The sequence below is a fragment of the Corvus kubaryi genome, unplaced genomic scaffold (assembly GCF_017639235.1).
Source record: "Corvus kubaryi isolate FWS band 111438036 unplaced genomic scaffold, C.kubaryi_AGA036_p1.0 37394, whole genome shotgun sequence".
NCBI classification, from domain to species: domain Eukaryota; kingdom Metazoa; phylum Chordata; class Aves; order Passeriformes; family Corvidae; genus Corvus; species Corvus kubaryi.
The window spans coordinates 9,067,645-9,090,969 of record NW_024581133.1 but is presented as its reverse complement, the minus strand read 5'-3'; the positions used below and the strand labels follow the sequence as shown (position 1 = coordinate 9,090,969).

Below are 23,325 nucleotides of genomic sequence, written 5' to 3'. Positions count from 1 at the left end.
TGTGTCCTGCTCAGTTACCCAGAGGTCTGGGGATGCTTAAAAACGTTGTGTTTGTAACCTTTGAAACTGCTGTCTGGTGGCTGGGCTTTATAGTATTACTGACAACAGATGGTAAATGGCTCCGCTGATGTAATTCTTGCTGGTGTTTCATTCCTGTGAAGTTGCACAGTTTCAAAATCTCAGAAAGTGCCTCCATATTTTTCCTGCATAATGATTTCAAGCCAAACTAAATAAAAACATTTTCTATTATTCAGATTCCCATGGTGTCATGTGACATTGTGGTAACTGCCTTGCAGCAGTTTCAGATAAGTGCACGTTTGGTAGCAATTTTAAGGCCTGTGTCCTTTAAGTAATGCTTATTAGTACGTAACAGATGTCGTTTAGAAACATTATGCCTTTTAATAGGCTCTGCTTTTAGCCTACGTGTTCCCATTCCAGGCAGACTGTGGATCAGGCAGGCTTGGAGGTATGCTGTCATTTATGCAAAGCCTAAGTCAATTTTCTGCTCTGAAGTCGAGCCATGTGTTTCTCCTTGTTTCTTCCATTCTGGTCATAGCTGCTTTGCTGTGTTTTTCCCACTAGTCATATCTTTGGCTGATTGTCAAGCAATTGCAATCAAAACCTTTTGCATTTTTAACCACCAGCAGTGGTTTCTTTTGTCCTTACAGAAGAGCCTGTGTAAACTGAATTTGAACACGCTCAGCCTCCCTGTCAAGAGCACAGCAAGCACAGAGTTAGCCCTCTGTTGCCAGCCTGTCTTTTCCTTATCTGGTTTTTCCTCCTCCCAAAAGGAGAAAAAGGGAAAAGCAGAGCCATGCTGGTTTTGGAGCACCTTCAAAGACAAGTAGAATAGCTGACACAATGGCACAGAGAAGCAAGAGAGATGTTTCCGTATTTCCTCCACTACTGGCAGCTGTTTATTAAAGCAAGTTCTGAGACTGCCTTGTGATAGCTGGTGCAGGTGACATATTAATTTGCAGCCGTGTAATAAATTTAGCAAAGTGGAAATTACTGGGGGAAAGGATATTTTTTTGTTGTTTCTTTCGTTCCCCCCTCCTCCCAATCCAAATTAGTTGCTTTTTTTTGAGATTATTCTGGCTGTGCAAATTGCTCCTTGCAAGTAATTTGGAGAAAGGCTGCTGGGCTTTCTTAGGCAGACATGCTCTCTGCTGGTGGGAGCAGTAGGCCTGTCACATGTAAAGCATTTTCAACTCAAATTATGTGGTATTTGAAGCTGGTATCTCTGAAAATCCAGACAGTTGTCTCAGATTTTCATCACTACTTCTTTTTTTGGGGGAATACTGTCCTTTCTGATAGCAAAGCAGGGCTTTCAGGTACTGCTGGTGTGCCACATGGTGCTGTAGTTCGTATGAGGTGATGTTAAGGGCTGTGTGTGGTGTGACTTTAGGTTTCTCACACTTCCTTTGGATGATGGTAGTAATGGGGAAATGTATTTGATGTGGTACTTAAATCCTAGCCCTGGTGCCAGGTTGTAACAGTGTGTGTTTCAGTAATAAGTTTTAATTACTTAAATACAGCCGTTTTCTGAGACTGTCCTGTCAGTCTGTCTGGCTTCTCCCCATGGGATGAATTCACCTCTGTGCTAGACCATTTGTCATACTCAGTTGTCATTTCCTGCCATTTCACTATTCCTTGTTTATCACGATGGGAGTAATTGTTTTCCTCCTTTCCCTTAAGTTACAGGTTGACTTTGGACCAATGCATCCTCCTTTCTACCTTCCATCTTGGTAAAGGATTGAATTGCCACTGTCTACATTTGCACTTGTGCTTCATAAAAGCTCTACTACTGTTCACAGACTCTTTCCTGTCATTCTCCTTTCAAATCAGCCTCTTTCCAGTTGTTCTGGAAAACTTGTATATTTTATTTTGTTTAGGGGATAGACAAATAATTAAGTTGACAAATTTTGATTTTTTTTTGCTGCCAAATGCAAGAAAAGACAAGTTTGAAGCCAGAGAAGCTGTGGCTGCCCCATCCCTGGAAGTGTCCAAGGCCAGTTTGGAACAGGGCTTGGAGCAACCTGGGATAGTGGAAGGTGTCCCTGTCCATGGCAGGGAATTGATGATCTTTAAGGTCCCTTCACACCTGAACCATTTTATGATTCCAAAATCCATATCTCTGCCTGAAAAGTCAAAGTTAGACTGTTCCTGGGACACTTCTGCCCATTTCTTGATTGTATGAAAACCAGTATTTATTAAGAACTTGATGCTGATGTTCACAAGTTCAGAGGTATTAGCAGTAATCCCACTGAATTGATAGAATTTCCTTGGAAAACCTGATGTGAATATGAACCTTAAAGCCTCAATTAATGACAATCCTAAATCTCCCTTTTCTCCAGCATTGTATTTTTTCCCTGAATTATTCTGTAAGCTGCCTCTTTCTTTTTACATCTAAGCTCTGTGAAAAACAAAGTTAAATGTGCAGAAGTATGAATTCTGATATGTCATAGCTACAGCTGGTAGCACTTCCATGGTTTAACAGTATGGTGCAGTTTTTGTTTGTAAAGTCTGTTTCTGTGCTGTAATACCTCAGCTTTTTTCAATTACATTAGGTTAAAACTTTTTGCTAGACATGCCAGTCCAGATGTGCATTGTGTGTGTAATAGGACAGGGGTAGCCTGTTTACACAGATGTATTTCAGTTTATTTGTACTATGAGTTGGATGTGGCTTTATATTTGTAAGTGTAACACTGCTAAAGATCCATCTGAGGAAAAATAGATAAAGTTGAAACCTATTTGATGGAACTTCCATTATGGGAGTAGTGCAGGTTAAAGTGGAGGAAATACCCCTTCAATATGCACTCACCATTTTGTGACTTCCCTCAATATACACTTGCTTTTTGAGCCTTCAAAACATTTTAATTAATGTGGTTTCAGCTAAGTATTTTTATTTAAAAAAGCTAAATAATTAAATCAATTATTTAATTTCCTTGTCTGTTTTTTTTTTTTTTTCCATTTCAAAAATTGTGGATTACCTTAAGTTTTGGAAAATGAATAACATGTGTATTGTAGACCTGGTAATAGAAGATTCTGAAGGCCTTCAGAGCTCATGGAAGTGTGTGAAAATGGAAGGTGTTTGACATTTTTTAGAGCCTTTTCTCATCTACAGCCAACTAAATATATGCGTATACCTAAAGCTTTTTTCTTCTCTTTTTTGAAATCAGTAGTAAAAATATGTTTGTGGGAACAGCATAGCTAGCAGGATAGCAGCCTGTGTTTGGAATACCTAACATTTGGTCTGCCCTCCATTTAAGTGACAAAATTTGTAGCAATGACATGTATAGCTGAACTCATCTAATTAATCAAACAGGTTTCTTGATTGGGAGTGGTATTAGGATTATTTTTTCCCCTCTGCCTTCAGTTATGGATTCCACAGTTGAAGATTATTTACAGAGAGAAACTTTTATTTAGTTTGTCTCCTGAAGCCCTTTTTGCCATTTGAGTTGTGATGGAATAGTGATATATGAATGGAATTTTGGGATTGAAACATACAAACCTGTTGGTGCCAATGCAACTTTTGCATCCTGAATATTCCAAGAGTTCTTGTTCTGTTAGTAATGAGGGAAAGCAGTGCAGTGGAAGGACACTGTTTTCATGGATGATGTGCACACGTGGTGCAGAGCTGCCTTGCAGTGCTGGACAGATACCGCACCCTGGCATTTACCCGCTGGCTCCGCTGCCACCACATGTTGTTATGATACTGCAGTTTCACTTACACCAGAATTTGGGTTTTTGACATGTATTTGCTCAATTAAATTCAGGATGTGAGAGTCAGGTTCTGCGTGTACTCCTGGGAGTGTGCCAAAGACCTCTTCCTTCCTTTGAAAGGTTAAACAAATATGGTTGTCTAACGATAACCACATGCCTGGAGTTGTTCAGGCTCATGGGAGGGGAAGGAGAAGAGTTGATGTGAAGCCCTGCTGTTTATCACAGAGCTCCTGCTCCTGTGAGAGGGTGAGGGACAGCACTTCAATCATGTGTGTGTGGTTTAGAAGGGCAAAAAAAATAGTTATTCAATAGACACTGTCCTGGCTGTGCTTCCGTAGTATGACAGTGACAGTCCACGGGAGAACTGAGAACAATTTATGTTATGTGACTTCTCAGTCTTTTTACATCGTGGCTTCAGAGGCACTGATAAGGAAAACATCACACCCTTCTGAAGTGGTAGATAAGATGTACACTTAACTGATAAGAAACCAGTCAGAAGATGCAGTGATTTGTTAGGGGCCACACCTGTGTTAAGAATAAATCATAGGAGTTCTAGTCTCAGTTGCATGGTTTAGTTACAACAACACTCCCTCCTATATATTGACATGATATACTGTCATTTTGTTTTGGTGCATGTTCGTCTCATATTGAAAAGTGGGTTTTGATTTTAAAAGAAAAAAAAGGAAGATACTTCTTGGACAAAACCCTTCAGAATATCATCAGAAACACTTAAAACCTGCTGAAGTTGTTTTTTTTGTGGTTGTGTTTTTTTGTTTTTGTGAAATATATTAACATTAAAATAAAGCCAATAAACAAAGCCAGTGCTGCTATTGCAAGCATTAGAAATGGCAAAACTGAATTAAAAAAAAGAAACTTGAAAATTGGAGATGTTAAGTCCTTTTTATCTCTCTTGTTCCTACAGCACTAGAAATTGGAGGTATTTTTCATATTTTTACATGTAAAATTATGCACAAATTTGCCCAAATGTACAAAATCCAGATACAAATCCTGTGGTGACTGATGGCTCTTCTGTAAACATACAGTTCTTAATGGATGCATGTAGTATCCTTCTCTGTGTTTGTTGAACATGAAAAAGTAGTTGTAGGATAAATGATTAATTCACTTCAGACATAACACTTTTCATGCTTCATCTACAGCGAGGTTGATGTATTTTGCTTTACAATCTGGCTGCATTCTAAATGCCCTTACAAATCTCTGAAACGGGCATTTCAACAAGTCTGACTTTCCTGGGAGGACCAGCAATACCTCAATGCATCTTAATCAAGACAGTGGTGTGTCTAGTCTGAAACAAAACTGCATCACCAACTTTGTTGGCTTAAGGGAACAGTATTAATTAGCTACACGTGAATGTAGGAATAGAAGATTCTTAACAATGAAAGCAAATATCCCCCATCCCTGGAAGTGTTCAAGGCCAGGTTGGACAGGGCTTGGAGCAACATGGGATAATGGAAGGTGTCCCTGCCCATGGCAGGGGGTTGGAATGAGATGCTCTTTACAGTCACTTTCTACCCAAACCATGCCATGGTTCTAGGAAATAGCTCTTGTTTAGTAAATTGTGTATTGGCTTCATGGTCAAAAATAACTTTTCAATGAAGCTTCAGAATATCTGATTAGATGGAAGTATCTCCTTTACCTTTGGACATTACAACAGTCTGTAGTTTCACTTCTGGAATTTCACATATGACTGTATGCACCATGTGTTTTCTGTTGTATTGAGAATAAATTCTTTTGCCCATGGAAAAATATTTCCTGCTTACTTTACCTGATAGAATGAAATTCTTGCTGAATCTGTAATGATGGGGGTCTGTCTCTAATTCACAAAAATTAATTCTAGTTTAGGGTAGAATACTGTCTCCCATTTTGTGATTGCATTTATCTACCTGATGCAGAACATATGTGTGCTGATGAGATATCTGGATTCCCACATAGTGATCTTTGTGGGTCCTAAGTGAAGTAAAATTTGTGTGACTTTTACCTTTCGAGGAGTATATTTGTCCACTTGATGAAACCCCCATGAAATCCAGTTCTCTCTTCTGGAGGAGACAAGGGGTGCAATAGCAGTGGGAGTAGAAAAATATGAGCTTAGGGGTCTACACTGAAGCAGGGGCCTTGGTTTATTCCTTTTTGTCAGAGTTAGACAATGTTTTAGGCTGAGGTTCTGGAAGGTAGGATCTAAAGATGACTGAGCTGTATGGGCAGTGCCTGCTGGTATTTATAGCTGGTTTTAGCTGTAGCTTTTCACTTTAAAAAAATCAGATTCTTAGTGCAAATTGATGACAGATCACCAGAGTGAGGGGAGATGTACTTGCACATCCTCACTTGAGAATGTGGCCCAGACTGCTCCATGGAAACAAAAGAGAGAAGCAGATGCGCTGCTAGTTTTTGCTTTAAAATCTATTCTGTATGCCTGAAATGGAAATGTGCTCGTTGGGTTTCTCATTTATTTGTCTCTGGATAAGTTTTTCCCTGTGGAATTGCAAAGCTTCCATGTCCTTTGCCCTGAATGCCCGTGCCCTGCAGAAGACAAAGGCTGGTACCTGTCTGTCCTGCCACTGCTGCTCCACCATCCACCTCGATGGTGCCTTGACCTTGTTTAGCAGCTTTGGCTGTTTAAGATGTCAGCCCCAATGTCAGGAATCCCTCTAGTGCAGGAGGCCGCCCGTTCTAAATTTACTCTCCTGGTTTATGGTCCCTCCTCTGTGGCTACAGCAGGAGGCCCCTTTTGTGACTCGGGTAACCCTTTGAGCACAGAGCCCCTCACAGGAGCTGCTGGCAGGGTCCTGGCAGACTGGCTGCCACCACGTGCTCTTTTGTTGCTGCTAGGTAAGATCAAATTCACATAAAATCCTGTAATTCCAATTAGGTCAAAAGTCCTTGGAACTTCATAATTTTGATATCCCAAGATGCTGATTGGGCCTCAGACTGAAGCACTCCTGGGAGAACAGCACTGCTTTTATTTTAAAGCAAAGTTAGGTTATTTTGCATTTGATTTAGCAACCTTTATAATATCCTGTTAGCCAGTGGTAATTAATTGATTTAGTTGAATGCCTAATAACAATAGTTACGGACTTTGAGGGTTTTTTTTCTTGTGTCTGTATACAAAAGAAGTGTAAAAGGGACATATACAGCTGGGCAAATGTTATTTTGTCACTTTGTACTGGGAAAAACTTGGAAATACATCAGTTAACATAAAAAGAAATCCAGACAACTGATTTTTCCCCTGCCTATGGCAGCTGAGCAGTATGAGTGGTATGTGCATGCGTGTGCACATTTTGGGGAGGTGTTCACAAAAGCCAGCCCTAGCACCACTGACTTCTTGAGGCCATTCCAGAGTACCCTAAAGTGACACTTCTGTTCCATATTGTTCCTAAAGGAACCTCGCTCTCTCTACCCCCTCGACATTTTTTTTCTTCATGAAAAATTTTTGGATTTTGCTTTTGTTGGAATATGTGCTCTTACCTCACTTGGGCCTTTTCAGTGTATTGCACAGGAAAGACATGTTCACTGGAAATCTAAAAGTATTTCTTAGAGGAAGAGAGTAGTTTTGTGCAAAGCTGTATTGATGGAAAGTTGATCAGAAGTTTTCTCTAGTGCCTCATTATCTAATCTGTGACTTTATTTCGTCCTTCAAGTGGGCCTTGTTTCCTTAGAGTACAAGCTTATTATGTAGCAGGAAGTTAATTGCTTTGTTCAGTGAGGAGAAAACACGACTGTGCTGTTAAGTTGCATTGGCTGCACTGTGGCAGGACGGAGCCTTGTAAGCAGCACCTCATGAACAGTATTTATTAGCTTAGCAAATATTTTTCTTTGTGCTAAACTCAAGTCTTACATGCTGCTCTTTTGTAAAGGATTAATTTACTAGTAAATTTACTTTTGTGAATTACCAAAGTTTTGAATAATAATCTTTAATTTCTCTCCTGACATAACTTCTTTGCTTCGATGGTGTTTAAGTACTGCCTGGGATTTTATACTGTGACTCGACTTGCCAGTGTTGCAAAGCTCTTTTCTCTCCCATTTTGTCACATACGAACATGCTATGAAACCCATTTACAGAGCAGCTTCTCTTCAGCATTCTGAGTACACAGCTTTGCTGCCAAGCCTCAGGATGGAAGCTGGTTGCCTGCAAAGGGCAGGAAAATAGTGTTTAAAGCATTTTAAGCATTTTAATTTTCTTATCATTTTGCTGAGGAATCAGATACTGATCACTGCTGGAAGCAGAATGGTGGGACCATGGGTGAATAGTCTGACCTGCTAATACAAATCCCATGCTCCTACTTTTATGTGGAAAGGTATCATTTTCAATATGTATATAGGTACCTGTATGATTCATAGTTTGTTAATCTTAGTATAGACAGCTCTTGCACCGGTCCTTTTAAGACTCTTCATTGACTCAGCCATTTACTTTACTATCAGTGCAGTTATTTCACGTTTAACTTACCACGGGAGCTGCCATGTGAGACCAAACCATGATTAAAAATGTAGGATTCAGAGCTAAGATACCAGCTACAGCTGTGTGGTAGAAGATTTGATCCTTAGTTAGGGGCTTACAAGAGTTGCAGGTGTAGCTTGATTGAAAGCCCCTTAAATTGAAGGTATTGACTTCCTGTGATAGAAGAGTTGTAGGATATTGTTTGGGCTGTTAACATGTTTCCTGTTGTGTTTTTGGGCTGGTGCTGAGCCACCAGAGAGTCTGGTTTGTTATATCAGGAGGAGGTCATTGCTTCTTGAGGAACACCAAGTTGAACTTTGCATTTAGGTAACAAGCATCAGATATATGTAATTTTTGTTTGCATGCAGTTAACAAATACCCTCCAGCACTGAGTCGCCTTGATTCAAAGTTAAGTTGCATAAAAGATGATGTTACTATTTTAGAAAGTCTTTTGTAGGTAAATTTTTTATATTATTTCATTGTTGTGAAAATGCCCATCTGATGTTACTCAAAAAAGAGAAGGAAAAAGTTAATGACAAACAACAGATCGTAGACTGACCCAAAAAGGGGCTGTCTTCCAAGAAAGAATGGAAGCTTTGGAATTCTTTCCTTGTTATGTTTCTGGACAGTGCTAAACTCAGGCTGTATTTTGAAGAATTTTTTTTTCTCTTCCAGCTGTAAAGCAATTTACTTATGCCTAGAGAAATTTGAGACTGTGCTTGTTGAATTCAAAGGAGACAAGTGTGATTTGGTGCTGTCATGGTTCTGCTTTGTAAAATTGCATGTCAAGAGGTAAATAACATATAGATAAATAGCATACAGATAGGTTTTTATGAGCCTTACTATTTTAGACTAGGATTATACAGAAGGCTCTAATGAGATCATTAAGGCCCAGCCACGCCAAGCAGCTGCCAGGGAAACTGAGGTTTTAAGACTTATGTTTCTTAGTTAATTTAAAAAGTAAAAGTATCTTGTGTTTTATTTTAATCACAGGTCAGCTTTACTTGGTTGATACAGTAGCAGGAGATCCAGAGGCTCTGCAAGCAGATGCTGAAACATACTATGAAAAACTCGTGAAGAAATCATTGTCCACTCCTGATGTTTTTTCCATCCCGGGAGGAGGAGAGGTAGTAGGCTGATGTTTCTCATGCTGCAAGTTAGATATTTGCAAATTAATTGATTGGTTGTGCTCATGGTCTGTTAATAGGGGTAAACTGGTGTGGCTGGATTGCAGATCTCTTAAAATAATCCTGCATTGTTTCAAATAGTTTGCGTGCTGTAAATGAGAGATAAACTTAAATCCCAAATCTAAAACCCTCTGAGTGTGGAAGAGGGTTTGAAGCACTTTGATGAACTTTGTGTCTTGACCTGCCTCCGTACAGGACTGAATCAAAAGTGAATTTTATAGATTTATGCCATGGTGCTGCTCTGTACTTTGCCTCTACTGTGCAGTTTACACAGGCATTGTGACAACAGTCTATCTTTTGTTTCCATTCTTTCCAATACTTATATTGGTAATTTTGAGAATGGTTTTCTCCCAAAGGAATTCTGTTCCTAAGACACCTGGGTGGAATAGAGATGGCTGAACAGGCCTATTAAAATTTTTTACTTCAGTCAACCTGTGAAACCTTTAATTCTTAGCACTTTGTAGATCATAAAAGGTGTGCTGAGGTACCTGTTATTGTACTATCAAAGCAGAAATTGGATTAGTTAAAATGAATGTTTAGAATACGGTAGCCTTGCTGCAATTTAGGAAAATAATGTGCAGTAGTTTCTAGAAAAATGCTCTTCCAGGTGGATTCAACTTCGGCTTTGAGCCGGGAATGTAACTGGGTTTAAATACTCTTTTAATGCCCTCTAGTGGAGCCTGTAGGGTTAAATACAAACAGACTGAACATGCAGAGATCCCCCAGTTTAGGCCTTCTGTGTCCTTACCTTTCATGCCTGGTTGTACTTTCAGAGGTTTATTTGCTGTTCCAGTAGAAGGGAGGAGAGGTTAAAATCCCAGGCAGTGCTGAGTGTATTCCTGCAATAGCCACTCACACTGAGATCAGTTAAAGGTGGACTTCTGGCTTTTGATTCACAACTGTCTTGATTTTGTGGCTTGTCACCAGCCCTTAAATATATCACATGACTGATTTGAGTCTCATAGCAACACATTTCTCTTTGCCTTCATTTAATTCAGGTCTAATCTAATCTGCAGTCAGCCAGCCAGTCAAGGGCATAAGTAATGGTAGTGTTCTTGCTGTATTGCCTTTTTCCTTATGCTCTATAATAAATAGCTCAAAGAATGGTGATGTTTTGTAATTAAAAATAATTTAAATGTAATAAAGCAAAACTCCTATTCCCAGTGAACATCCCAGCTAACAATCTCTGTTACATACCTATAACCTGAAGGACAGGGGTTAGGTGTTTGGATAATGGCTGCATTACCAAGCATTCTTTCCCCTTCTGCATCTGAATTAAAGCAGGTTTCAAGTGGCAGGACAGGCAACAGTGAATAATTATTTCACAGGAGTTAAGTGGCTGTCAGCCCACTTGCTGGGGTCACAGAACTTCTTTTTGGTATGGCTTGGTCAAGCACCCAGCACACAAATAGCAAGGATTACTGCGAGTCAGGATGGAAGCCTGTTGGCAGTGGCCACGCACAAAGCTATGCTTGGCTCGTGCTGCTCTTGTTAACACCTGTGAAAGTGCACATTACCTTATCAAACAAAATAACAATCATGGCACTATTGGAAGTAGTCCTGGCTTTTTCATTATGGAAATGCTCCCAGGTGCCATTATGACATCGATGCTGTTATGTTTGAAGCATGCAAAGAACGACTGAATCCCCAGAACAGACTGAGATTTAGGCAAGCTCATGAATACAGATTTCAAACAGTTTTCAAGGTTTTCTTTCCTGGAGTCCAGTGTTTGCATAGATGCTTCCAGGATTCTGGCAGTCATCAACTAGTGAACACTGGTTCACTGGTTTCAGCTTAGAGTTGTTATCCTGAATAATCCATATTCATATTTCTTCCATGTACCAAGAAATATTAAATGTAACATGTGACTGATTTGAGTTTCTTAGCAAACTGACAAATGGGTGCAATTAGAGAGAGAGGCACACCCACACATACACAATGGACCAGATTTTGGAAAGTACAGTACATACTGTGCTAAGTCATGCACGCTCTTTGCCTGTACCTAAACTTACATGACAGCATTTGCAATATTCATATGGAAATCGTCATTTCCATGCATATAGAACTGTTTGAGCACAGTAATTTTGTGTTTGTGTGTCATATCATTTAGAAGTTTAGTCTAAGAGCAAAAGCTTGAGAGCTGCATTTTGATTTTAGCTTTGCCTTCAACTCAACCACCTTGTGCCAATTATCTACCCTTGCTATGCCTCAAAGATAAACTGCCCAGGCACTGCCCTAATGCTTTGATACTCCCTGTACCCTGAGGCTTAATTCATTGTTTGCAAAACACCACAAGTCCTCAGCTGGAGGATGCTGTAAGAAGTGCAAGTTGTATTTGTTTTCATTTGATGTGTCTGGTCTTTCATAACACCATTTGTCTGCGTGTGACAGTGTTCAAAGCCAGGTTATGTACTCACCAGGGCAAGTCAGCCTTAAGGTCTTCACTAGCTTCAGTAGCTTGATTTCTTTTAAATTAACTTTCCTTATGGCTAATATTAGAATATTATGTATATTTTGGTGCCTTGAAGTTAAGGATTGAGAGGGTGTTGTGCTAAGCTTGTACCATGCATGTCAGTAAAGCATGTCAATAAAATATGTCATAAGTGCATCTGATACATGAAGTACTTCTTGTGAGCTCTGCAGTACAAAGAGCTACAGGGCTTGTTTGTTTTTTAGGTTAAACTTGAAGATTCCTGTGTGTGTTTTGTCCCTCTCTACCGAAATAATCCTGCTTGCAAACTGTTGCTGTTAACTGATCCAAAGGATAAGGAGACAGGTTAGAATTGGTCAAAATATTTTGAAATTTGAGTAGTTGTAATTTCTTAACCTTTAAGATGGCCTGCTTATTTATGTATTTAAATATTCTGGGTTTTGTTTTGGATATGAAGTGGTTTCAGTTTATCTATTAAGGATTTGTGTCAGTGGGCTGCTGATTAGATGGAAGAATTGACAATCAGGGCTTTTAAATTCTATGCATAAATTTTCTGCTGGTAGCTGAAAAATCACCTTGGGTAAATCTGTTATTCTTTCTGGCTTTATTCGACAGGATAATATTTTTTCTAATTCAGAATGATGTAAAATTTAACACATTATAGTTTGGATAGAATCCCGAAATCCTTAAAAAATAAAATACAGGTATGAAATTGTATTGCTTCTTACTGATTCTTATTCATATTCTTTTTTTTACTTTATGACTTTTTTTTCAGCCCTAGGTTTAATTGCCTTTTATTTCCAGTACTGGTGTGTGAGGGTTATCTGCTGGTGTGTAGATTAAATGAGGAGTCTTGGTGTTGTGAAGCAATGGGCTGTAGAATTTTTGGAGTATCTACAATGAGGACATGAACTTTTGCATTGACTCACTGTGTCACTTAGGAAATACAGAACACATGAAACCTCTTAAGCTTCCAGCTTCCAAATGTGGCAGCAAACTGATGACATCTGTCATTAAGAGTGTACTTTTTTAAAAGGATAAGCTATAAATTATGCCTGAAAGGCTTTAATAGTCAGTATTCTTAATAGTACAGCAAAGGCAAAGCAAAATTCTTGGTTCAGTTCTGAAGTGTGTCAGGTAATGATCTTGCACTCCTAGAACAGGTTCTGTTAGTGTAAGTGTTCATTGTTCAGTCCTACCCTGTAACCAGGAAATTTCTTCAGAAGAACAAAAAGCAGATTAAAATCACCTGTGGTTAGAGGTGAACTCTGCAGTTTTCCAGCTCCTTCTACGTCGGATTTCAGTTGGACCTTTGCTAATGGGCTGTGATTCACAGTAGAAGGTAGGAGACCTTTCCAAGTTCCAAGGGTAGTCAAAAGACTTTCTGGTCCCTCTAAAACTATTGATGTAGAATTACTTTCCTGACACTAATTTATATATTCCATTAATGTTTTTCCAAAGAGAGGTAGTCACTGGTGTGATAAAGGAGAGAAGCATCTACACCAGATCCTCTTAGTGCAGTTGTGCTCACCTCCTGACTCATGTTCAAAGGAACGGAGCTGAAAACAGCATTGAGTTAGCTTAGGTTGCACAAGAGGAATTTGGATCTGTAACTACAAAGCAGAAATAAAGAATTATTAAATAGATGCAGGTGAAAGTGCATTTAGCACAGCTCTTCAGTTAAATGATCTCACAGTATTAGGAACAAGAAGTATTAATGAGATATGTGCACACAAGAAAAAATGACTTCTCACAGGAACAAGTCAAACAAGTCCAATTGGAGCCTTAATTACATGATAGCTATCTTCATTAAAAACAAACCTAGCAGAATAAACACCTTATTATATTATAAACAGCAGCCTGACTGACTGCTGTGACCCCCCCCTTGCAAAATTTCAGCTTAAGTTACCAGTCCAGAGTCAGAGGAACAGAGAAATCAGGAAGTCTGGTTATTTAAATAAGGCCTACATCACCTGGCCTTTGATACTTCCTTCCAAAAGTATGATTTAAAGGATTTTACTGGAAGTTCTTTGTTTCTGTATTTTATATACTATAAACATGTGACCAGTCTTCCTGCACACATCAGATTTGACTGATGCGACTTTTTTTCTTTAGATGAGTTTTAATAAATTTTCGTTAGTTCTTTAAAGCCTGCTGGGGTGTGTGTGCATACCTATACATATGGATGTATACATTTGAAGTATTTTGTCCTAAAATTTTTCCCACAGCTCAGCAGATTTGGATTTGAGTCTTAGGGTGGCAGACTCTGCTAATGTGGCAACTCCACCTGTAGGTTTGCTCACCTACATGACCTTTTGTTCTGACCAATGAACAGATCAAATTGATTCAAAACCCAATTCCTTCAGAGACAGGCAATATATTTTAACTTAGTCTTTGTTACTTTAAGAACATTTTACTTTACGGGCAGAAAATGAAAACATTTAACAAGTTACATAACTTTCTTTTCCTCACTTGAGTTTTACACTTTTCTTGTGAAACAAGTTTCATCCAGATGGACGAGGGAAACAATCTTGCTGTAGTTGATCTCTTCTTTTTCCCTACCTGTCCACTGCATTTTAGTTTTTTTCCCCAGCCGGGGAGCTCTTAGAAGCAAATTTCCTGCTTGTCCCCACATAGTGTGCTTCAGTTTGATGGCATTTAACTATTGAAAATTGGTTTAAAGAGGGGTGGATTCCACCACTGAGATTTATTTCTGATCATCATGATAAAATGGGTTGTCCAGAAGCAATGTGTACCTTGTAGTTTGAAATGATCAGCATATTTCAAAGAGAAAATGGGTATGGCAGCTTTTCTGTAGGACTTGGTCTTGGTTGGAAGCATTTTTAGTTTATTTTTGATGGGCTAAGTGTTGTGTTCTGTTAGTATATCTGTACAGATATTTTTATGAGAATGTAAATTGCATTGTAAGGGCTTACGGAGCATAACATGGGTGATTAACGTCTTTATAACACTAAATAAACATACCTTATTGTGGCATTTTCTCTATGCTGCATATAATAATTCACAATAACTGTGAGATGCCTTGGAACATTTATCACAAGACATTTGCAACAAATCACTGAGTGAAGCTTTGACTTATAGAAGAAAATTTTAACTGGTTGCAGGAAAGATCTACCTAGGTACTTGAATGGCTGCCATTCCAGCAGGAATCTGCCTGCCTCCCAAGCCTTAATGTATATTTTTTTTGGATAAAATTCCTAGAAAAGACTGAGAAATGCTCTTATTCCATTTTAAAGATGGGGAACTTGGGGACCCAGCTAGTCAGGGTATGTCAGTGCTGCAGAATGCAGTTCAGTGTGGGATTTCTGAGCTTGCTCCAGTATCAGAGTATTTCCATAGTGGAAGTCTTGCAAAAGCAACCTCTTTAAGCATGTCATCAATCTGAAATAGTGACAGAATTAAAGATGACTTTACAGAATATACCCCTTCTTTATCTTAGATATGTATTAAACAAACTCTAATTACATCTCATATGTAACATCACCTTTATTTGGTTTGTGACTGAGGGATGTGTTTCAGCAATTTGGATAAGGCAGGGGAAAAAGAAGGGCCAAGCTTGCATGTTGCTTTATTTTTTCTTCTTTGGTTTTTGTGTAGAGTCCTGATGTGCACATTTCATTTAAATAGTTGCACACCAGTGTGGGAACATTTGGCCAGCATAGCCTAGGAAGTAAAAATATAATCTAGGCCTGAGTTGGGAAGGGATCCATGTTTGCCCAGCAAAAGTTGACATTTCATAATCACAATTGCATTACGCTTGGTGCCTAATTCATCTCAGTCCTGGATTCCAAACACCTGTGTGCTGTGGAATCCTGTGCTCCACTGCCTGTCAGCTTCTTGCAACACTCTGTTTGTCTGACTGCAGGTGATGAAAGTACTGAGGTTTAGCAAGCTGGTGCTTACAGGGCAAACCACCCACTTGAGCATGTATAAACCTCATTAACTGTGACCTGAAATGCATTTCACCTGGTCTTGCAACTACAAGATCAAGCACATCAAGTCTTGCAGTTGCAAGGTCATTGTAGTCACACACATTGTGATTCACAGGGTTCCGTGATGTGTGTTGGCAATAACTCCATCTCTTATGATCAGGTCAACTTAACTGAATGTCTTGGAAAGAACAGCAAGACTGGGAAGGGAGAGAGAAGGAACATGTGGTCTCACAAATCATGTTTGCATTTGAAATAGTGTTCCTCAAAGTTGATTATAGAATGAAAATGAGAATATGGGGAAGCATGGACGGATTTAACTGCGGACCAGATGTTGACTTGAAAAATGATAACAAAAAGCAAAGTACATATGTTTGTGTGAAATCTGGAGAAATGTTTTTCCTTCAAGGAAGGCATCCATATAGATAAGGTTGCTCAAATAATGCGATGTGACAGTTGCTATGTCAACTAGTGTTCCCTTCCACACATTTAAATTATTGAATAGCACAGTAAATGTTCTATAAAAGCAACTCCTTCCAACATGGTTATGCATCTTCCTATTTTCCTCAAAGCTTTTAAAAACTTTTCTGGCCTTTACTATGTGTCTTGTATGTCTGAACTGTGTGCCAAACCTCACTGCAGCTCTTATTAAAGTCAGCATTTGGCCCACTATGTCCCCTTTGTGTGACTCAGCTCCCTTTGTAGCTGCATGTTTCATGGATGTGTAATGGAGCAGTGGCTGCTGCATTTGAAAGCAGAGGGAAGGGTTTGAGGGAACAGATTGAATCCATCACAGAAAGAGTATGAAACTCCCATGCAAGTAAGTGCATAATATTTAATGAATTGAGTCTGGTGCTATAAACAGGCATCTGCCCTTGCGTGCAATACTTCTTCCTTGTTAACCCAGCACTCAAAGTGTAATGCTGCCTGGCACATGCTTTAATAATTTATTGGGAATATAAGTTAGCTAAGCGGAATCTCCAGCCTTAAAGCCAGCAGGAGTGATAGAGTCTGAAGCAAAAAGGGAAATTAGCCTGTGTGCATCAGTGACATTTGTATAACCTGAGGCTAAAACAGGTAAATGATCAATCCTGTCCTTAAAGTAATTTTGTTTCCTCGTGTGTGAATTTGTTTCTAACACAGAGATGGTTTTGAACTTTCTTATATTTGTCTCTAGCTGGGTAGTTTAGAGCCAGTTGTTGTAGCACTCTCTTAGGACTCAAAACATGTGAACTCTGTGCTGTTCTTTGCAACATTCTTCCTGTATTATATTTTGTTTTATCTTTCTATATAAAAATAGACATGGTAGCTGCCCTATTTGAAAATATTAAAGATACTGGTGTTCTTGAGCAATCCTGAAGTCGTGGCCATGTACTTTAGGTTAATGTCACCCCTGTACAGACACTAAAAGTTCTTTTGGCTGAAATATTTGCTGTTTGATGTGTTTGTGGTCATAAATGATCAGATTTCTGTGTTTATTCCAAAACCTCATCTAAACCCTTAAAATTTATTCTCTATCCTTTGAAATGACCCCATGTCAAAACTTTTCTTTCTGAACAAGGCTTGGAAGTAATTTCAGTGTCACTGTTGCTGCTTCAAGTCTTTTCCTTGTAAATCTATTGGCAGGCAATGAATTCTGGAGATGAACATGTAGGAGTAGGGTTTAAATACTTGTTCCTGCATATGTGAAAAACTGAGGAAGATAGGAAGAAGTGGGGTGCAAGTTTTGCATCACACCTACATGAGGACTTGACTTACGTGGGTTGCTGATACACTTTGCCCTGAAGCAGAAGTGTATCTTATTATGTGTGTCTGTGTCTGTCTTTTGTTGATAGAAACTTCTCTGTGTGCATTTGAACCTTGGAGAATATCTGTCCATCCTGAGATTTAGGAGTTTGTACTCTAAAGGTACCCATAGATAGAAATTCAATCACAGAGAGAGCTGAAAAGCTGTTTGATAACGCAGATAGGAGAATTTTTGTGTTTGACTTGCATGAGTGCAAATATGTGCACTCAAATATATGCAAATATGTGTGTGGGGGCAGGGGATAGCTTGAAAGAAACTTGAAAACTGTAATCTTTATCCAGGTAGCTCCTCTGTCCCAAATGCCACTCACACCTACTCTGCTACTGAACTTACTATTACGCAGGAAGTGCTTTATTCATATGGAATACAGGCTGTCACACCAAAGTCACATCAATTCCTGAGAAAAATTACCTTCACTTGATGCCTCGTGCAGTACTGAAAATTGGATATCAAGGGACGTGGAGGTGAAATTGGAATACAACTGTTGTTCTGCTGTGAGACAGCAGAACAGACTGGAGTCAGCTGGAGGGAGAAGTAGATCTGAGGCTGCCTGTGGAAAAAATTCAGAACCTACTTTCTATTTGAGGGTAACGTGTTCTCCTGTTTTTGTTTTTGCAGTTTTGGCAGTTTATTTGAGCCAGCGTTGGTGGCCTGTGGAAGATGTTGTGAAGACAGCTGATCCTTCTAGAGATGGGCTCATTTTGGTGAGGATGCTATTTTGAACAGTTGCCTTTACCCTGGATCTTCCCAGCCAGAACAATGATATGTAATTGTGTCTGGTCTCCTGCAGCTCCTGCTCTGTAACCTGTGGGCCCAAGTGCTTCATGTCTCCATTACACAGTGACATCCACATTAGCCCTCTCTAAACAATTTTGTGCATGCAGTTTATGATTCATCTGTGGGATTTATTTTCTTTTGGTTTTTAGTTTACCCTCACTGCCTACTAAAGGAATAATCATAAATTCAATTACTACATTAGCAATAATTTCTCGCATTAACTGTCTGGTGGGAGGTGTTACTAGCCTTTGGAACAATGTCTTATCTAGCTAGTTATGATTTTTTTTCCCTTGGATAATGTTTATATTGTGTTCATTTTATGAAATGGTTGCTATTTAGTGGTTTCTATATCGGTAATTCTTTTTCCAAATAAATTATTTTGGTAAGATAGAACTACTTTTTCATAACTTGGAAGATTTGGGTAGCCTGGAGTCTGTTTGCAGCTAAGAAGTCAGATGCCTGCTGCATGTGAGCTTTCTGCTGCCATGAGGTTATTAAATCAGTTTTATTTCCTACCAAATCCTCTGTATCTTTGGTCCTTAATGATTCCATTTCTTTATCATCTTTTCCTGTCACACATAGAGTTTAATTATTTGCAGAATGAAGTAGGCTTTTTATGGGTAACTGAACTGGAGGGATTTTGAGATACCAATCCTTGCAAGATAGAACTTGGAGCAGGAACACAGGCCTTCAGGCTTTCAAGCATCTCTGTATCAACAGAGAATGAGAATAATGTCTGAAAATAGAATTCTTGTCCCCTCTAGCTCATTGCTAAAAGGTAAATTGCCATTATTTGTGGAAACTCTTAATTTATTTTTCGGCATTCATGTGATGCTTATTGGCACCAGTTTTTACCTTGGTGGCCAGTATGATCTTGTTCCTTTATATTCCTCCATCTCCCTCTCCTGTCTGTTGTCTCCTAAGAAGCCCAGCACAGACTAATTGTTTGTTACAATTAGATTACAGCTGGTTGGGACAGACTATTTTCTGGCTTGTATAGTGTCTATCTCAGTAACGTCCTGGCCCACTAAATTCTTTGATGCTGTGGCAACACAGGTAATAGGGGAGAGGTGACCAGGCCCACACAGTGAATCCTATCTTCATTTCACTTTTGAGTAGGATTAGATTGCCTTGATCCTGGTTCCAAATCTGTGCCTAGTTCACTGTGACTGCAATCAAGATACTTGTGCTGTTTTAGAATTCCTCTCTGTGACAACAGGAGATATGTCAAGCTTTATAAATAGTTAATAAATTATTCTGTGCCTGCTGGATACAGGGTGAAACACTAGGAGAAACTGTTTTTGTTATTCTAGCTGAACCAATTCAGGAGGTATTTTCCCCAAATTAAGTGTACATGTTTCATGACCTCCTCCTTCCTTTTGATTTTGAAACCATTTATGAAAATACTATTCTCGGCCTCATTTTTCTTTGGTCTGTTTTTGTTTGTTCTCTAAGGTCCAGACAGTTGGAGAAAGGATTGTCCTCTTTGTTCTGAACTGCATTATTTTTGGAATGCTGGAAGGGAGTTCAGCTAATGATGCATTCTTTCTACCTCACTCTGCCACCGAGTGTGCCAAGATACTCTGGAGAAACGGCGAGGCTGCTGCCTTTTACTCGATCAAGATGAAAGGTAAGGTCATTTTAGAGACACATTTCCACTGGTTCCTAATAGCTAGAAATGTAATCCTTTTGTTTATCTTTCAGTATAAATAATCCTGGCTCTCATTTACATTTTTATATGAAATCTCCCTCAGAATTAATCTGGGGAACAAACCTTCCCAGAATTTGGAAGTCATCCATGTTACTTTCATTTAAACATGATAGTTCCAAACCCTATTCTGATGTGAGGTACTGGCTTACTCCAATAAAATGTGCTTTAATGCCGCCAAGGAGGAGGTTGTGTATCTAGGAAAAAAGAATGTAGGGCCTATCCACAGGATGGAGGCCAGCATCCTGGAAAGAATGATACCTGAAAAAGGAGTGCAGTTCCCAGTGGAAAGACATATTGGGAGTTGGTGGTGGCAAGATGAGGAAGGATCCTTGGATATGTAAGGAGCAGTGGCTGTTTTGTGTAGAGGAAGGTGTGTGCACTAGATCAGTCCTGGAATGCTTTGTGCAGTTGTGGTACTCCCAGTTTAAAAGATGATGTTTAATTGATTTTATAATTAATTGATTAACTAGCATAGAAAAGAAACAAAATGTATTTTAATTCTTTAGGGGTACTTGATTAGCTTTAGTAAAGGTCTTTCATTAAACACAGAGATTGTATTAATGCAAATAATTGCTGTTAACCAGTCTGGAGTGGAAGAGCTTAATTGGAATAACTCCAGGTGTGCGGTTGAGCCTGTGTCCCATGCAGGAGCTGGTTACTAGTCTGTGTTTAAGATACCAGCAGCTTAAACATAGAGAAGGTGAAATCTTTGAAAGTAAAATATTCTTCAGGTCAGCACTCAATAGCCATCCATCCAAACTGGGAGAATAAGAAACAGCTTGAGAGATGGGTTGTTTTGGATTCTAGAGGACAGTCTGAAGGTGCCTTCTCTGCTGCAGTACCAAAGGTCAGCAACAATGAGGTGTTCTCCTCCTTGGGATGGAAAAATCCTAATACACACAGAGGTGTAGCTTGTACAGCAGCGTGTAGGTGCTGCTGCACCATTAGTGATGAATCAGGACTCAGCCTATGATCAAGGAGCTTTGTCTGTATCTCTGATTATGCTGATGAACTGGTTTGTAATGGCAAACGCATAGTACATTTTCCTTTAAGTCCATAAATATTCCTGAGCAAAGCTTTTGGAAAGAAACACTTGTAGGGGCTGTAATGATTCATGCTTCAGTAAAATAAATGTGCACAGTAGTCTGTCATGGGTGGAGTATTAGCCAAGTTGAAACTGTTTCTGAGTAAGTTGAGAGTCACAGTTTGGTTTTAAACCAGGTCCACATAAAATAGAAATCCTTCAAGTCCAGCTTTGTCAGCATTTGCCTCTTCTTGCCAGTGTTTTTTTTCTCTGGGCAGCTATATTTGTTAGTTTTTGGCCTGTGTCACAAATTACCGTAGGCTTTTGCCAAAGCCTTTTCGGGAAGCTTGAAACGGATTGTTTTTGCTGCTTTTTTGCTATTTGATGTACGCATTTAGAAAATAATTCCTCTTTCTGAAGTTCTGTGATTTCAATTTCATACCAGCCATGCTGTGGCTGATCCTATTCTCTCTACTTTTTAGAAGAGCCCTGGATTTATTAGGCCCAAAACAGACTAAGATAAATATCTTCACTTAGAAGTTGTATTTCACATGGTTGTTTTGGGTATTTTCATAATTTATTTTTAAAATCATAATGTAAGTTCTTATTCCTTTTGCTGTCCTGGTCAGAACATTTAGTAGAGGCAGCTTTAACTACAGGACTTTATATTGTGCTGGACATCTGCTGCAGCTTCTGGTCCTAGAAAAAAATTACTTTCCTTTGTGTTCACCATGTGATTGTGATTCCCTTTATTTCCATGCTCTGCAATTACCTGAGCATTCTTTCCAGTTTTATTTTCTTCAGTGGGTAATTGAGATTCTCATATTGATGTTGTATTCAACTGTATTTCTCATCTGTGAATTTTCCATTATCTACAGCATGACAAAAACCATGCTTCAGTGAAGCCAAATAAGCCAGAAAAGGTCCGTGGAGCATGGCTCTTTCAAACATAAGTCTTCTGGGTGAATCACAGAAGTGGTGACCAAGGAACAGAGAGTCTGTTCTATCTTTGCCACATATTTAATGTGTCGTTACACAAACTAAATTTTCAGTGGACTTCAGTGATTCCAATTAACTATCTTGGCAATATTGTAAAGTCATTTCCATTTGCCAGTTCCTAGGTGGCCTGTACAAAGCAAACTTGGTCATTTTGGTCCAGTTCCATGCTTCCATCTATCTTATGACCATCCTTAACTGGATCTCTTTTAGTAGTCCAGTTAAGGAGGGACAGATGGTCTCAAGCACCCGCCTTGCTCAGAGATCCAGTAACTACTGCAAGTCAAGGTTTTGAGACAATTTGACTGCTTCTGGCACTGGCCACCCTGCACCTGTTGCGTAGATAAACACAAGACTCATTCTTCAAGGCTATCACTTTCTGTGACCATTAGACACCTTTAATAAAGCAAAATTTATTCATGACTACACAGATCATCAACTTGGCCTCTCTGGAATGTGCCTATTCCTGTCCAATGACAGGCATGCAGCATTTACCACTGGGTATACTAAAGATTGATGAGATGTACTAAGCCACTAATGAGGCTGATAAGACACTTTGTCACGTGCCAAGATAAATGTCTCCAATTTTATCTATGTCAGCGGCTTCCATATCAGACAGCTGAGCAGTTAGACCTCACTAAATGGAGCTACTTAAAGGTACAATAGGAAATGACAGTTCGCTCTTCCTGTGCCTTTCTCTGCAGGCAGCAACCTGAAAATGAAATATTTTGCAGAAAGCCTTCATATAGATACTTGGGGTTTGGGATTTGTTTTATATTATTTGAAGTATTTATTTTGTGCTCTGTGTGAAAACCTCAGAAGGAATGTGTTTTGTTTTGTGATGTAGGATTAATTACCACGGCTACTGACACTTGTTTCTTGTGCAGTGAGACCATGTAATTCTCTGAAAGTTTTTCTTTTTTTGTTTACTTAGGACTAGTAATTACTGAAAATGGACTTTTACCACCTTCACATAAATGCCAGGAGAATGTAGAAGATTCATGATGCAAATCAATCAATAAGGAAGTTGGAGCAGGCAATGAGCCAGGAGTGTCTTAGTGCTTTTAAGAACAAACCAGAACAAAATCTATTTTTATAGACCTCTTTTTTTTTCCCCCCCCCTACTGTTATGTATTACTGTCTCTGTAACACATATGAGCTGCCCAGCTGCAGACCAAGCTGTCTGTGTATGAAAAACAAAAGAGTCGGATTATTGAAGCTTGTCCCCTCCCTCCTGACAAATCACAGTAGTAAAAGCGTGGAGTG

At 39.2% G+C, this 23,325-nt stretch overlaps 1 protein-coding gene across 2 annotated transcripts in view; it reads left to right on the top strand.

The window, feature by feature from the left end:
* The window catches only part of LOC121670023 (protein FAM169B-like), a 36,489-nt gene that overhangs the window by 3,093 nt on the left and 10,071 nt on the right, over positions 1 to 23,325 (top strand). The window contains exons 1-5 of one of the 2 annotated variants that reach the window (XM_042039719.1): positions 8,808 to 8,968; positions 9,170 to 9,303; positions 12,040 to 12,139; positions 18,170 to 18,255; positions 19,784 to 19,958. In XM_042039719.1, coding sequence (XP_041895653.1) covers positions 8,959 to 8,968; positions 9,170 to 9,303; positions 12,040 to 12,139; positions 18,170 to 18,255; positions 19,784 to 19,958 — 505 coding nt within the window. In that variant the 5' untranslated portion in view covers positions 8,808 to 8,958. Of the gene's footprint in view, positions 1 to 8,807; positions 8,969 to 9,169; positions 9,304 to 12,039; positions 12,140 to 18,169; positions 18,256 to 19,783; positions 19,959 to 23,325 lie in introns of those variants that run through there. The other variant, XM_042039720.1, reaches the window with a different exon arrangement.